Source organism: Chlorocebus sabaeus, chromosome 27 (genome assembly GCF_047675955.1).
Source record: "Chlorocebus sabaeus isolate Y175 chromosome 27, mChlSab1.0.hap1, whole genome shotgun sequence".
NCBI classification, from domain to species: Eukaryota; Metazoa; Chordata; class Mammalia; order Primates; family Cercopithecidae; genus Chlorocebus; species Chlorocebus sabaeus.
In genome coordinates this window covers 2,246,196-2,263,367 of record NC_132930.1, presented here as the reverse complement: position 1 = coordinate 2,263,367, position 17,172 = coordinate 2,246,196, and the positions used below count along the sequence as shown (strand labels likewise).

Here is a 17,172-nt window from a genome sequence, read left to right as displayed (position 1 = left end):
AAGCACTTGGCTATCCCTGCCCAGTTACATTTTTAAAGTCAAAGGCTGGAAATCTTTCTATACAATCCTGTGGAACTTTAATTTTCATAAATGTCGTTTCGTTTCTGTTATTTTTTGGTATTCAGTTTGTTCCCACTCTGGTGGTAGTGTACCAGAGATTCAAGAAGATGGTTAACCTGTAGGATGTGATTACTCTAGTCTCTGGAAACCTACAGCATAGGGCTGAATCCTGGTTTATCTGGCATCTTCTGTGACTATTCTGAAATAGACATATCTTGGACTTTAGTATCAAGGACATATATACCACATAAATGTGAACTTTTTTTAACTTTTAAGTTCAGGGTTATAAGTGCAAGTTTGTTACATGGGTAAACTCGTGTCATGGGGGTTTGCCGTACAGATTATTTCATTACCCAGGTAGTAAGCCTAGTACCCATAAGTTGTTTTTCCTGATCCTCTCTGTCCTCCCAACCTCTACCCGACAAAAGACTCCAGTGTGTGTTGTTCCCCTCTATGTGACCATGTATTCTTATTGTTTAGCTTCCACTTATAAGAGAGACCATGTGGTATTTGGTTTTCTGTTTCTGTGTTAGTCTGCTAAGGATAATGGCCTCCCTGCAAAGGACATGATCCCATTCTTCTTTGATGGCTTCACAGATTCCATGGTGTATATGTACCAGATTTTCTTTATCCCGTCTATCACTGATGGACATTTAGGTTGATTCCATGTCTTTGCTATTATGAACAGTGCTGCAATGAACACCCACATGCATGTGTCTTTATAATAGAATGATTTATATTCCTTTGGGTACATACCCAGTAATGGGACTGCTGGGTTGAATGGTGTTTCTGCCTTACTGTCTTCCACAATGGCGGAACTAATTTATACTCCCACCAACAGTGTATAAATGTAATGTGAACATTTGCTATATACCAATGGAATAACTCATGTCCTAAGGTCAAGACAGAGCTTTTTATAAAACTTGATATTATTTCTAATTATTCTTTGTATATATTATTCCTTTAATATGCAGTAATTTTAAATCAACCACATTCTACAATGAACTAACTATAAAATAAAACTGCTCAAGGAATTAATCACAGTATCTGATCATTTTAATCACAACCTTATATTTGAAGTAGGTTTTCACAGCTCACTTACCTGCTGCATTGTGCTTATGATATTCAATAATCTCAGGAATTGAGCCAAAAGCATGTTTTTCAGCTAGGTAATACTTCTTTGGAGATGTTGTTGTTTCCTTTATATGATAATGCCTGAAACCCGATGAACCTTCTCTAGAACAAAAATCAAAATGTGTCAGAACCAAGTTGAAATAATAGAACTTCATTCTTAAGGTGTTTTCTACAAGGGCAAACACAGCATCTATCCATATGATTCCCTCTATTCCTGGCACGAAGTTTACTTCCCCTATGTTCTTCTTAGCTTCGTCTTTCATATTAGCATGTCAAAGTTTTTAAAGTACTCACTGAAAACACACATGGCCCTTGGCATGAGATTTGGAAAGAGAACATTTATGAATTCCACTTACCAACAGCTGGAAGTCTTAACATAGCTATTAGCAGCTACTGCTTTTTGTTCCTGCTGTTGCATAAACTTACAAATGTCTAGAATACTTAAATCGCCAATAGCGAATAAATTAGACTTTTAAACATTCAACTTTAGGTACCTTTCTAGAGCAGAGATCTTCTCTAGTCCTCTCTTGCTAAAAATGCTTTCAAGATAACTCCTGTTGCTCTTAGGGTAAAGCTCAGACTTATAGACATTGACATGAACTTGCCTCTGCTTCAACTCTCAGGCTTCTCTCTCCTCCCTTCACTCTGCTCCCATTCTACCGCACAGCTACAACATACTTTTCAGTGACTTGAACTCACCACATCCTCTCTCCCCTCTAGGTCCAGGCAATTTCCTGGTCAGAAACACTCCGTCCCCTCCCTCTGAGTTTTTCCTGCTCACCTCTCAGGTCTCAGCCTGGATGTCATTTGGGAGAGCGTTCATGACTAACTCAAGATGTGCCTGGGCTGTTTACCATCCCCCACCCCCAAACCCACCACACACACACATTACCCTCCCACATGGCACTTACTACCATCACTGTCTGTTACTGGGCTGTAGCATCTACTAACCTACTGGTGGGCAGGGTCTCTGCATCCTTTGCTCATGATTTTATCCTTAGTGACCAGCACCGTTCACTATAAATGTTTGTTGAATGTTACTAAAGTTATTATAGCCATATTCAACAAATACATATGAAAAACTATAGGGAAAATTACTGAAAATATAAATACAAAAAACAGTATATACACTTCAGAAATCAAGTTCAGGTTTTCTTTTTAATGGTGAAATGCTGCACATTTTTATGAAAATTAGGAATCCATATAAACTACATAGGAAGTTCATGCAAAAACTCTAAATTATTAAAAAAAAAAAAAAAAAAAAAAAAGGCAGGATTACTCACCCTCCAAACTTGGTATAAAGGGAGACTGTGTACAAGCCTGGTTGACTGGAATCCCTTACCATAAAACCACCTTCTTTATCCTAAAATCCAAGTTCAGAAAAAAATTGTTTTATTCCAATTACTAATAGCATCACCATGGAGAATACTGAAGAACCTAATATTATAATTTTATAATTATTATTCTTTCCCAGAAAATCTGCTTTGAAGAAGCACAACTTACCGATAGGGCCCCTTGGTTTCTCCCACCCACATGACTTTGTACTTTAAATTACTGCGCTAGGAGAGTAGTTAAAGAAATCGCACTCAATTCCCCACAATCACAAATCCTCACGAATGGTGAGACATTTCAATCAAACAATCTCTCAGTGCCCTTCCAGAACTGAGAGACAAGATTTTGCAATTCCTGTAAGGCCTGGACATGTAGGAAAACTGTCATGGAAAAATATATTTCTTAATGATTGGGTTTCATTTCATACATTTTTTGTATTTGTTATAAGCTTTGATTCTTGACTCAGTATGATTTTCAATACACACTGAATTTTCCTATAAATGTCTCAGTGCTTTTTATAAGAATGAATTTAAAAATTCTTAATTCTCTAGAAGTTGAAGTTAAATATCAGTCTTTTTTTTTGAGACAGAGTCTCGCACTGTTGCCCAGGCTGGCTGGAGTGCAGTGGCACGATCTTGGCTCACTGCAACCTCCACCTCCTGGGTTCAAAGAATTCTCCTGCCTCAGCCTCCCGAGTAGCTAGGACTATAGGCGTGCACCACCATGTCCAGCTAATTTTTATATTTTTAGTAGAGACGGGGTTTCACCATGTTGGCCAGCTTGGTTTTGAACTTCTGACCTCTAGTGATCCACCCTCCTTGATTTCCGAAAGTGCTAGGATTACAGGCGTGAGCCAACATACCCAGCCAAATATCAGCCTTTACCAAAGGAGAGATGGAGGCACAAGTAACTTACGCAGAGAAAATCAAGAGTTGGAAACAATGCTAAAAGACTAAAGGTCAAATCTTTCTCAGGTTCCAAGCTGAAAAGCAAGAAATAGACCCTACGAACCTCAAATACCTCTCTGTCCAGTAACACTACCATCAATCTCTAGTATTTAAATTGCTTTAAGATGAAAAGTGTGTCCTTTATTAGTTGAAAAACAAAACAAATTGTACTCTTCTTCATAGGAAAAACAATGGAATTAAATAAGGCCCCACAAAAATACCTGATAACAATTAGGGATAATAATTGTAATAATCGGTCAGTAAAAAGTATAACAGAGGCTGGGCACGGTGGCTCATGCCTGCAATCCCAGTACCTTGGGAGGCTGAGGCAGGCAGATCAGTTGAGGTCGGGAGTTCAAGACCAGCCTGGCCAAAATGGCAAAACCCCATCTCTACTAAAAATACCCCATCTTTACTAAAACTTAGCCGGGCATGGTGGTGCATGCCTGTAATCTCAGCTACTTGGGAGGCTGAGGCAGGAGAATCGCTTGAACCCAGGAGACAGAGGCTGCAGTAAGCCAAGATCACACCACTGCACTCTAGTCTGGGAGACAGAGAGAAAGAAACTATCTTAAATAATATAAATAAATAAATAAATAAATAAATAAATAAACAAACAAACAAATAAACAAACACATTTATTTATTGAAAATTTATTCTGTTCTCATGTTCTAGCATATCAATTTATTTAATCATCAAGACAGTCCTATTACATAGGTACTATTGTTATCCCCACATTACTTCGCAGGTAAGGAAATGACAAACAGAAAGACTGGCTGGGTAATTTGCACCAGGTCACACAGCTAGTAAGCAGTAGAGGCAGGATCTGGTCCCCAGGCTGCCATTTAGCTACTCACTCCGCTACATCTGCCTCTCACTGTGGGGTCTCCAGAGAGGCATGGAAGAATCCTGTGGGCATGGTTACGTGTAGTCAGAATTAACCAAAGTCACCTACTATTGTTTTTTTAACATCAACTACAAAAACAAGCACTCAACAAAATCTTGATGCATGATACTAAGCAGGAGGTAAAATGAGAAAACATGAGTTTAAAAGACTGGGAACAATAGCTAAATAGAAAACTAGATCAGAAATGCAGAGAATTATAGAGATCATCTTCTAGTCCAACTCCTTCTCTTACAGATGTGAAAAGTAGGCTAGAAAAGTCACAGGTAGACCCAGGTCCCATTACTCAGCACAGGGCAGTTCCCTCTATACATTTTACCCTTTCATTTTATTTCTTTTTAAAGGTATAGCAATTTCAGCACATTTATTTCTAAATGGAATTAAACATCTATTAATGCTTTATAAAAGACATTATGTAATATCAATGTAAACTATTTTAAAATAACTTCGAGCCAAAAAAAAAAAAAAAAACCAAACAAATACTTAAGTACTAAAAGTCAAGGCAGCAAATGATCAATCAGGAAGAAAGCATTAGAGTAAGCTTGCCCCTCATGCTAAGGAAAGTGAAAGTGCAACAACTGCAGCAAAATGAGGATGGGCCACTACAGGAGACTCTCCCTGCCAGGGAATACACTGCTGCAGAACTCAGAGACTGCAAAGACCTTTAACCAACTACTGGCTGGTCCTAGAACAGTAGTGTTTGTTACTAATTGATAACAAACAGTTGCAGATTTCCTTTTTCCTTCTCTACTCCCACCGCTTCACTTGGCTAGGCTTTAATCCATTTATGCCTAGTGTTCCATTATTGGAACACTAAGCTTGTGGGCGTTATTTACATCCTACGGCTCAAAGTCATCAAAGGTCTGATTTTTCACACACAAAAAATTTGCAACCTCCAGCATAAATGAGTTAAAAAATAAATAAATAAAAAGCAACAACTACCCAGGGAACCCCTGGCTGCTTGGATGGTCTAACTGCGGGACACAGTGGGTGATGATATTTCCCTAGCCAGGAATGAAGCAGAAAAAAATGAGTGACATTACTACCCACCCAGCCCTGCAGCAACGCCTTCATAATGCAAGGCATACATACACAAGGGAATTGTAGCCTTATGGCCTGGATCATTCTGGCTGTGACAGAGGTTTGGCCTAATGAAGGAAATTTACCAGGAGGGACAACCTTGTGGTGGTTAGTGGACAGCCCCAGGGGCTTCTCTAAGTATTAAGAATGAGGTAAGCCATCTATGCTCAGGTTTTCATGGGACTTGATAAAGCAATTTTTACTTCCAGGATGAAAAATAAATTGCTACAGGATATGCTGTGCTAAACAAAAGGAAAATGAAAACTATCTGAAAGGTGGCAATGACAATTCTTTATGAAAGCTATAAGTTTTGCTCCTGTGTGCCTGTATGCCTATATGTCTATATGTGTTATATGTGTGTGACATTTCTATGTGATCTAAGAAAACATCCGGTAAATGAAATTAGTTTTTAAATTGTTGGTAAAATAAAATAGAAACATCTTCAGAATTTAATTCAGACATTTTGTCTAGATCTACTAGTCAGACAGTAATAGGTTGTCTCTGCCTCAGGTCATAAAACTGCTGCTTCTGAGACGTTTTTGACACTTATTTGACTTGTATGTGAGCTTAATTAAAATTAATCACTTCCTAGATATTTTACTGGAAATTAGAACAACTAAGAGTTACAATAGTAGTTAGTGTATATAATTAAAACTACTAGATGTAAGAGAAACAATTCTATATACAGAGTGTATAAAGAAAGTAAGATGAATTTTTGGTGAAGAAGGCTACATAAAAGATAGGATAGAGCTTTTGCTTAAGAAAAAGTCATTTTTTCTAGTTCAGAGGTTATTTAAAGGTTGTTTCAAAATGAAGGAAAAAATGATATAGATAAAACTAAATGGGTAGAAAGAGAATGAAGAAAAAGAAAGGAAAGTCACAGAACTTGTTCCAGCAGGAAGGAAATCTTTAGATGGTTATTAAAAAATCAAATGAATAAAATGGAAATTAATGGCGTTAAAACAAAGGTCTTAATACAACACTACTGAAGGTTGTGTGGACCAAAAGGGGCCCCTGCTGGTTCCCCAACATTAAAGAGCCCAAAATTACTTTGCTATCTCCAGTCTGCAGAAACATAAAAAGCTAAAAGACAGAGATTATGATGATATAAGGCTGACCAACAATTGTTTCAGGGCAAAACTGAAGCAGGTTAATCAAGATAAAGACTGACAAAAGGGCCAGGGTCCCTTGGCTCAACCCCCTGCTGGGAACCTAAAGCCTTCTGCACAACAGAGGGTAAAATGTTCTGGAGGTAGAGAAGAGAAGTTCCTAGGACTAAAACATAAAAACATAAGGGTTTATAAGACTATGAAAGTTGGAATGTTTGAACAGGTTTTATGTAAAGTAGCTGTGTCTCCTTTATCTAAATGTTTTATGGGAATGAACATTGTATTTGACTGGGGAATATTTCTTCTACTGTAAAATAGAGGGCATGCAAACCTGCCCTTCAAGCAATATTAATTGGACATGATAAATGGGAGCCAGTATGACTGTCCAAGCTCATAGTGTAGAGAAAGTTGGAATGCTGGTAGGGACAAATTTTCTACCTGATAGTCTTTTGTTGAGTGTTACTAGGTCTTATGGCAAAAGCCAGTTAGCACCTCCCAGTGACAACTACTGGCACTCTGGACTAGAGAACTTCTACTAGAGGGGCATTTACTGCCTTGCTATGGATGCTAACTATAGCCACATCTACGACTGAAGAACATAAAATGCTCTTGACACCTGAAATATCCGTGCTGTCTCAGGTGATGTCAGAGGAACACTCTAATGGAGATAGCAGTATCTAAAAGAGTTCCATCATAAAATGGAAATGGTTCATACAGGATCACACTATCTGGTGGGTACAAGGAGGAGACACTCATGAGCAGGGAGCCTCTCTAACCCAAAGACTGACTCTGGAACTGTGTGAGTAGCTGCTGGATTCTACAGTGCCCAATAAACAGCTCTCAACTGACCAAGCAAGAGTTGCTTGGTTTGTGGATGGCAGTTCCAAGGTGAATGGACAACAACCTGTGTGGAAGGCTGATACTCTGAAGAAGAGTCAAGAAACTGTGTTTTTGTGTGTTCTGAACTATTTAAAGCTTACAGCAATTGAGTAAAGTATAATTTTGAGAGCCAAACTGAGGTATTAACTATTCTCTCTACCTGATTTCTCCAAAATTTGGAAGCTATTTGTGAGTATTCTTATTTTGTGGCAATATAGTTTCTTGCATAAGTTCAATAAGCTATGTTTTCTTTTGTAACAGGACATACTGGGGAAACCACTGCTACAATAACCACACTGGTTATTTTACCAAGGTTTTGGGCATATGAAATTGTAAGGGCCAGTTTCAAGGGGTAGCAAGTAGGAAAACAGCCTGTTACATGGCAAGAGTGATGTAACCTTGAAGTGAAACCACAGTGATGACCAGTGCTCGATCCCCACTTACCAAGGTGTTTGCAGCAAGGTGTTTAAACAATGCTTTCATAAAGATGCTTATGAAAGATGCTTATAACCTCACCAGTGGTCACATGTGCTGGTAAGAAAGGCTAAAGACATGTCCAGCTGCACATGTTTTACCCTAAAAGTTTGCTATATAAAGAATACTTTCTGGAGGGCAGGTGTGGGGATAACTGCCCTGAGGCGCCACAGGGCCACCCATGATTACTTCTGTTTATAAGTCCCTATTAAATATTTCTTTCTAGAAACTGAATTTGTCAGCCTCTTTCTTCAGTCTCTGAGCTCCCTCAGCCTCTGGGAATAGTTTGCATAGACTTGCTCACTGCTGAACAAATTTAGAAAGAGAGATATGTGGAACTACTTATTATGGACTCATTAAAATTTATTTGCCCTTAAGCCAAACCCACAAGTACAAACACTTACTTCACTGCGGAGGAGTTGCTCTGCCTTGCTTCTATTCATATTTCTGCAATACCATCTGAACAGAAAAAACAATACATTTCAGGCCTCAGGTTTTTAGGACATATTTTATTATTTTCAGAATTAATAAGGTAATTCCACTCATTAATAATAAATCTAACAAATAAGAACAAGATATCACTCATAATTTCAATAACAGACAACTAGTAATTTTGATGTATATACTTCCAGACTTTCTCTACCCATATTTCTATGAAAACATGTATGTATGCCCATATTCTTATGTTTTATTAAAGTGAGATCAAACTACGTAGGCTATACTATAATCTGAATTTTTCATATAACATTATAGGATATTTTTGCAAATCAATATAAGTCTACATATGATAGTATGCCTGTGCCATAATTTATTTAAGCTATTCTTCACTGTTCAACATAAAAATCATTTTCAATTTTTCACTACTAGAATCACGGCAAGAATGAATTTTACTCCACTGACTCAAACATGCAGGAAGTGTCACTTTGTATTACTGTCTTTAATTCAAACTAAATCTTATTCCAAACTAAGGCTTATTCCAAGCCCTCCTCCTATCAATATGGCAGCAGATTTCATCTCAAGTCATAATGGTGGCTCCCTCAATGAATTTCACAAAGGTCCTAAGTGAAAAAAGAAACAACAAAACATAAGCACAGGCCTCCTGGGTCTTCAGACTTTCTGGTTTCCAGCAGAGCCCCAAGTCCTGTGGTTGCCCAAGACTCTATTGTAGAAATGTCTGCCATGACCAATCAGCTGGTCTTCCCTCCCATGAGATCTTTCAACCACCCTGTGCCACATCCCAAGACCCTGCCAATCTGTACCTCTTCTTTTTTTTTTTTTTTTTGAGATACAGTCTTGCTCTGATACCCAGACGAAAGTGCAGTAGCGCAATCTCAACTCACTGCAACCTCCACCTCCCGGGTTCACACGATTTTCCTGCCTCAGCCTTCTGAGTAGAATTATAGGCGTGCACCACCACACCTGGCTAATTTTTGTATTTTTAGTAGAGACAGGGTTTCACCGTGTTGACCAGGCTGGTCTCGAACTCCTGGCCTCAAAGGACCTGCCCACCTTGGCTTCCTAAAATCCTAGGATTACAGGCGTGAGCCACCATGCCTGGTCCTGTACCTCTTCTTATCCTTTGGAAAGCCCTTTTCTTGATGCTGTCATTAACCACCTCATCCTTAGGGATACTCGCCTCTCTGTACTTTCCCCAGCATAATCGATCCCTCCATGTGATTTAAGCAAACAGGCCATAAGAACATGAACTTAGACAATTTTTCCTTGGCCTTTGGTTTTAAACTTATTTTGTTAGATCCTTACTCGTTGGCAAGGAATTCTCCACCACAGTCATATACCCTGAGACTTCAAATGTTATAAAATCAGCTCAGCTCCTCTGGACATTTAAATTTCCCAGTACTGCTTCAGCCTTCCATAAGAGAACCAGCACCTCCTTTTGGCCCAGCAAAACCCTAAGACAGGGAAACATAGGCCTTCCCTGACTAAAGAAGGGAAAAACACAAAGAACAAAAAAGACAATACAAGATCTTTTTCTGTCCAGATTCTTTTATGTAGTAGCCAAATGCAAATTACAGCCTCCATCCAAGCTAGACTGTTAGACATTTTAATTGGAATCTGAGGTGTTGAGCCAGGCCTCAGAATTGTCAACATCTCATTACATGGACCCCGTTTTATGAAATGAGACCAAGTTCAACAAAATTGCAGTTGTGATCAATACATTTCTGAATGCAATTGAGAAATATAATAAATTAGGAGAATAGAATTCTGTCCCTAATGCCTTTCCACTGATACAAAGAAACATTTATCAAGTGCCAAAAACACTCATAAAAATTAACTAAGGAAACATACCTGGAGCTTTAATTATGAATTATAAAGTAGCAGGATTTGAGAGATTGAGAAAAAGTTATTAAAAACAGAAGATCCAGTCCATCTTCACAATAAGAGTAAGCAAAGGTGGTTTCATCTTGGGTTCAGATATAAGAAATCAGTGAAGCGAAATTGTAGCTCTCAAGAGGAAACTAGACATAAGATATTTAGAGAAAGGAGGAGGCCCCTGCCTCATCTACTGTATTCCAGCTCCTCAGAAGGAGGAAAGAAGGAATCTACTGCACAAAGGGAAGGCTCTTGAAAATCCTGTTCTGAGGGGTCATTTTTAGGGCGTTGACAAGTCCCCTGGAAAGGATGTTCCCTTCTTTGGGATATCAATTCAGACCTTTAAGTGTCTGTTGAAAGACAGAAAGGAGGAAGGAGTCATACACAAATAGATGAATTAACTCATGGTCGGGATTTTCTAACAGTTCAGTTCTTGGTGGCTTCTTTCTCCTCTCCTGCGACTACCTCCAGGCAAGAAAAAAAAAAAAAAAAAAAAAAGACAACAGTGGCTCCCCTGAATTCTCCCATCAGGAAGAATTACACACACAGGTAAAATGTGACACAGATACCATACACCTCTATAAAGGAATACCTGAGGCTGGCTAATTTATAAAGAGAAGAGGTGTATTTGACTCATGGTTCTACAGGATGTACAGGAAGCATCGTGCCAGCACCAGCATCTGAAAAAGACCTCAGGATGCTTCCACTCATGTCTGAAAATGAAGGGAGCTGGTGTGCAGACATTACACGATAAGATAGAGAAAGCAAGAGAAGACAGAGGCACCAGGATTTTTTTTTTTTCTTTATTTTTTTGAGACAGAGTCTTGCTGTGTCACCCAGGCTGGAGTACTGTGGCGTGATCTCGGCTCACTGCAACCTCCACCTCCTGGGTTTAAGTGGTTCTCCTGCCTCAGCCTCCCAAATAGCTGGGACTACAGGTACATGCCACCACGCTTAGCTAATTGGTTTTTTTTTTTTTTTTTGACATGGAGTTTTTTCACTCTTGTTGCCCAGGTTGGAGTGTAATGGCGCGATCTCAGCAACCTCCGCCTCCTGGGTTCAAGAGATTCTCCTGCCTCAGCCTCCCAAGTAGCTGAGATTACAGGCACCCGCCACCATGCCTAGCTAATTTTCACCATGTTGGCCAGACTGGTCTACTGACCTCAAGCAATCTGCCCATCTCAGCACCCAAAATACTGGGATTACAGGCGTGGCTTTTCAACAACCAGTTTTCGTGGGAACTAAGAGTGAGAACTCACTTCCTTGAGAATGGTACCAAGTCATTCACCATGAGAGAGAGCTCTACCTCCATAATCCAAACATCTCCCCGCAGGCCCCTGCTCCAACACTGGGGATCAAATTTCAACATGAGACTTGGCGAGGTCTCCAGATCCAAGCCACAGCAATCAGGTGCTGCTCTAAGCATGCTACATTTATTACCTCATTTCATCCTCACAACTCTTAGGAGGTTAAGTGGTATTATCACTGCTGTTTTGCAAATGAAAAAATTGAGAAACAGAGAAGTAAAACAGATCTCAAGGGCATACAGCTAGGAAACAGAAAAGCCAAAATTGAACCAAATGTCTGGTCTCAAAGCCTGTGCAGTACTAAAATGGTTCCTACTGTTCTTTTAAAGATGAGAAAACTGATTCTAAGAGGTTAAAATGTGCCTACTGCTACACCAATCAATGGGTCCTGAATTTCAATGCTGGGAACAACCTATTGTTCCTAATTTCAATGCTGGGAACAACCATATTGCCAGTGCAGCAGTCGGGAGACAGGGGAAAGAGGGCCCAACAGTGTTGTGGGAAGTCAGGGACCCCGAACAGAGGGACCGGCTGAAGCCATGGCAGAAGAACATAAATTGTGAAGATTTCATGGACATTTATTAGTTCCCCAAATTAATACTTTTATAATTTCTTATGCCTGTCTTTACTGCAATCTCTGAACGTAAATTATGAAGATTTCACGGACATTTATCACTTCTCCAATCAACACTCTTGTGATTTCCTATGCCTGTCTTTAGTTTAATCTCTTAATCCGTCATCTTCATAAGCTGAGGATGTATATCACCTCAGGACCCTATGATGATTGCGTTAACTGCACAAATTGTTTGTAGAGCATGTGCATTTGAACAATATTAAATCTGGGCACCTTAAGAACAGGATAACAGCGATTTTCAGGGAACAAGGGACATAACCTTAAAGTCTGGCTGCCTGTGGGCCGGGCAGGACAGAGCCATATTTCTCTTATTACCGAAAACAGCTGAATTCTTTCCCCAGTGAGGAATATTAATTAACAGCCCTGGGAAAAGAATGCATTCTCAGAGGAGGCCTCTGCAATGGCCACCCAGGAGTGTCTGCCTTATGCAGATGTAGATAGAGATGAAACATGTCCTAGTCTCCTTCAGCACTACTAGGCTTGCTAGGATTAGAAAATTCCAGCCTGGAGAATTCTAGTCAGATAGGTTCTCTGTTCTTGAACCCTGTTAAAATGTTTATCAATGACAATGCGTACACAGTGGGACGTGGAAGTTCATTAGTGATTTTAGTTTCACCCTGACCTTGTGCTCTCGCCCTGACCTTCTGCCTTGTGATCTTTTGTTGCCCTTGAAGCATGTGATCTCTGTGACCCACACCCTATTCGTACACTCCCTTCCTTTTGAAAATTGCTAATAAAAACTTGCTGGTTTTATGGCTTAGGGGGCATCACGGAACCTACCAACATGTAATGTCTTCCCTGGACACCCAGCTTTAAAATTTCTCTCTTTCATACTCTTTCCCTTTATTTCTCAGACCGGCCGACACTTAGGGAAATAGAAAAGAACCTACATGAATTATTTGGGGCAGGTTCCCTTGATACAACGGTTGGAAGAAAAACCTTTGGCTGGGGGAGGTGGCTCACTCCTGTAATCCCAGCACTTTGGGAGGCCAAGGCAGGTGGATCACTTCAGGTCAGGAGTTTGAGACCAGCCTGGCCAACATATTGAAACCCTGTCTCTACTAAAAATATGAAAATGAGCCGGGTGTGGTAGTGGGCACCTGTAATCCCAGCTACTCAGGAGGTTGAGGCAGGAGAATCACTTGAACCTGGGAGGCGGAGATTGCTGTGAGCTGAGATTGAACCACTAGACTCCAGCCTGGGTGACAGAGTAAGACTCTGTCTACAAAAAAAAAAAAAAAAAAAAAAAAAAAAAGAAGAAGAAAAGAAAAGAAGAAAGAAAGAAAGGAAAGAAAGAGAAAGAGAGAGAGAAAGAGACAGAGGGAGGATGGGAGGGAGGGAGGAAAGGAGGAAGGGAGGGAGGAAGGAAAGAAGGAAGGAAGGAATTCGAAAGCAGTGGGTTGAAGAGTAGGGATTTTTTTTTAAAAAAAGCACGCCACAGAAAAGCTTTATTAGAGGCTAATACTTTCTGATGAATGAACTATACATCTAGAAATTAGGCCCTGAATTTGTAGGTCATTTGTCGATTGTTCTTGAATTTGTAGGTCATTTGTCGATTGTTCTTAGATATTAAAACCCTAATGTGAATTAGTTTTTCAGATTAGCTAGTTACCCCAAAATAGCAATGTCAATAAGGAAAGAAGAAGTTTGAGGGCATTTCATATTTTAACCAGGGAAGGCCAGACCCTTGCCAAGCTTTGAGAATGGGTGAGAATAAATCATGAAAAGACAAGAGGTAGAAACAAAAGAAAAACATAAAACCAACCAGTTATACACCTTAGCTTGTTCTCTAATTTTGCCCCTTCTAACTATGCCACCCACTCAAAGCCTTTATCCTAAGCTTTTTCCAGTCCTAAGGGCCCTCTCATTTCTGTCACCTTCTCCCTTTACCGTCTTCCCACCAAGAACATCTTCTTATTAACCATCACAATGAATCCGCTTTCTTTTCCAGCACTGATCTCTGTGATCTTCTCCTCCCTACACTGTTGACTGGGTATGGAAGTTAGAACTAGGTTACTGATAACACTGGGAGCTGCTGGCCTGGAAATCCTGAGTTCAGCCCAGTGACAGTCTGTGGCCTGGGATTCCTCCTGGGCCCAAGCAAACAGCAGAAGAACTATTCACTGCACAGCTGTCAGAGGCTTTCTTTTTTTTTTTTTTTTTTTTTTTCTTTTTTGTAAATTCCTGAGAACATTTAAGTTGTTGTGATGGTTAATATTGAGTGTCAACTTGATTGGATTGAAGGATGCAAAGTATTGCTCCTGGGTGTGTCTGTGAGGGTGCTGCCAAAGGAGATTAACATTTGGGTCAGTGGACTGGGAAAGGCAGACCCACCCTCAATCTGGGTGGGCACAATCTAATCAGCTGCCAGCACGGCCAGAATAAAAGCAGGCAGAAAAACGTGGAAAGACTAGCCTGGTTTAGTCTTCTGGCCTCCATCCTTCCCCCGTGCTGGATGCTTCTTGCCCTCGAACATTGGACTCCAAGTTCTTCAGCTTTAGGACTCAGACTGCCTTCCTTGCTCCTCCGCTTGCAGATGACCTATTGTGGGATCTCACCTTGTGATTGTGAGTCAGTACTCCTTAAAAAACTCCCTTTTATATATACATCTATCCTATTGGTTCTGTCCCTCTAGAGAACCCTGACTAATACAATTGTGTTACAGGATGGGCTGTGGCCAAAACAAAACAAAGCAAAACAGAACATGGAGTAGGAAGACAGAATAGGGTCTCTGCCTGCCCTCATGGGAACAGGTTTCCCTTTGGTCATCTACCAGGCATGGTACAAAGGCCATGTGGACTCCCTGGCCTCTGAAGAGAATGCAGTGGCACTCCCACGCTGGAGACTGACGTCCAGAGTTATGCAGAGGAAGAAAACCTCTCGGAAGAGAGAAAATTTCCAAATTAAGGTACATTTGAAACACTCGTGGCCATAAATCATAAACTTCAGTATTGAAAAGCCTCATTTGAAATCACATGAGTCATAAAAGGAGTTCTCATATTTAGATAAGGATTATCTGGCTTCCAAGCATCTTCTTTCCCCAATTTCAATCAGTTCTCCACGCTATCACTTTAAAACCAGGCCCAAGTTTTCACCTTTTAGCACCTTCCCTAATTCTAATGATTTTATAAGTTTTCCAAAAATCTATTTGACTTAAGAGCAGAAATGCTACTTTATTTATATGTTGTTTATACTCTCTCCTACTTCTAAAATTACTTTGAGGATCATACCCCACTAAGCACTGTGGTTTTTTGAATTTGTTAACCCTTTCTTAGATGTTAAGGTATACTTATAGTATAGCAAGTGACATGAAGAAAGGAAACAGCTTGTTGTTGCTGTTGTTTCTAAGGAGGTGAATGAAGCATCAATACACCATCTCAGAATGACAATAAAAGAGCATTTGATGTATATAAGCCTCACATTACAACTTAGCCAATACACTGCTAGTGGGTATATAAATAATACAATTTATCTGGAAAGCAATTTGATAGCATGCGTCAGGAGCCTTCACAATGTTCATGTATAGCCTTTAGCCCAGCACATAGATTTTAGAGATCCAGTTTAAGATAAGAAACAAGAAGTTACCCTATTTTTTTTTAATGTAGAAAAGGTGCCTAAGACAACCTAAACCACACAAATAAGGAAATGATTACATAAATTATTGGACATCCATTTGCCATCTGCCTGGTTATGTCCCTAAGGCCACACATAATGCTTGATACATGCTAAGATCTCAGGAAATATTTAATAAATTTATGATCAAATGAAATAAAATGTAGCTAGGAAAATGTTTTCAAAGATATTAAAGTGTATGAGGAAATAAGTATGATTCTATCTTGAAAAATAGTAAAACGATTGAAATGAAATATACTAATGTTGACAAAGGTCAACTCTAATTGATTTGAGTAATTTTTTCTTATTAACATTTCCACTCTGGAAACTGTTCTTATGTCCTGAATGAATGGACATGATCTGTATTTCAAAGTCAGCTAATCTGTGATTTATTTCAAATCAATTCAATTATACTTATGTAATTTATGTACATAAGCTTATGTAACTCCATTCACACAGTACCTTCAAGAAAAATATATTATAGAGATTAATTCTCAGTCTTTTACCACATCAGACAACTGAATTAAGGCTATTTTAGCACCCATTCCCTTCAAAGAATCATGAAAGATATCCATTAATCTTCAAAATGCCTTACATAATTAGGAAAATGAAAACTTTCTGATTTTCCATTCACAAAATAAACATTTACTTACTCATATTGATCTAAGTTGTTTGATTTCTTTCCCGTTACATAATTACTTGGGATATATCCTTCATTCCTAGAAATAAGAAAAGTACTTTAGATAAACTAAGATTACTTTACTGGGAGGTTATTAAAAGAAAGAACGATTATTGCCTTTTGAAATAAAGCATAATATTGCTTAAAGCTTATAAGAAAGACTAGCTGACCCCTCAAAATTCAGTATCTGTAATTCATCTGACATTTTATAAAGTACTTTCACTTTTGGTGCCCACAAAAATTCTGGGTTAGGCAAACATTATCGTACCCATTTTCCGGTGGGGAAACTAAAGCTTAGAAAGATTATGGGATTTTTTTTTCCCAAGGTCCTAAAGTTAGCCAGCAACAGGGCCAGAACTCGAACTCTGGACTTGTGACTAGGTCCTGTGCTCCTCCAACATTCCACAATACTTCTCCAGAATTCACAGTTTTGGTGATATGCGTTAAAGAAACCACTAATTCAGAAAAGTCAAAGTGTTGGATTAAAAACACCCACCACTCTAATACCTCAATAGTTCTTATAGAATAGTTTCACAAAGGATAACTCCTGGCCTTTCGGTCATTATCACTTGGGGCACTTGTTAAAACAGCAAATTCTTGGGTCATAACCCAATCAACGTGAATTGAGAAGACCTATGTCAGGTCAAAAAAGGTCCAATTTTACCCCAAATGACTTTTACACACATCACA

General features: G+C 39.3%; 1 protein-coding gene across 7 annotated transcripts in view; it reads right to left on the bottom strand.

The window, feature by feature from the left end:
• The window catches only part of TEC (tec protein tyrosine kinase), a 141,312-nt gene that overhangs the window by 14,838 nt on the left and 109,302 nt on the right, over positions 1–17,172 (bottom strand). For all 7 annotated transcript variants that reach the window (XR_005243932.2, XM_008017460.3, XM_073012418.1 and 4 more), the window contains 4 exons: positions 16,457–16,522; positions 8,324–8,378; positions 2,478–2,557; positions 1,163–1,296 (listed from right to left, as the gene is read on the bottom strand). Coding sequence is in view for 6 of the 7 variants with exons in the window: in XM_008017460.3 (XP_008015651.3) it covers positions 1,163–1,296; positions 2,478–2,557; positions 8,324–8,378; positions 16,457–16,522 (335 nt within the window). In the remaining variant the exon portion in view is untranslated. The remainder of the gene's footprint in view (positions 1–1,162; positions 1,297–2,477; positions 2,558–8,323; positions 8,379–16,456; positions 16,523–17,172) is intronic.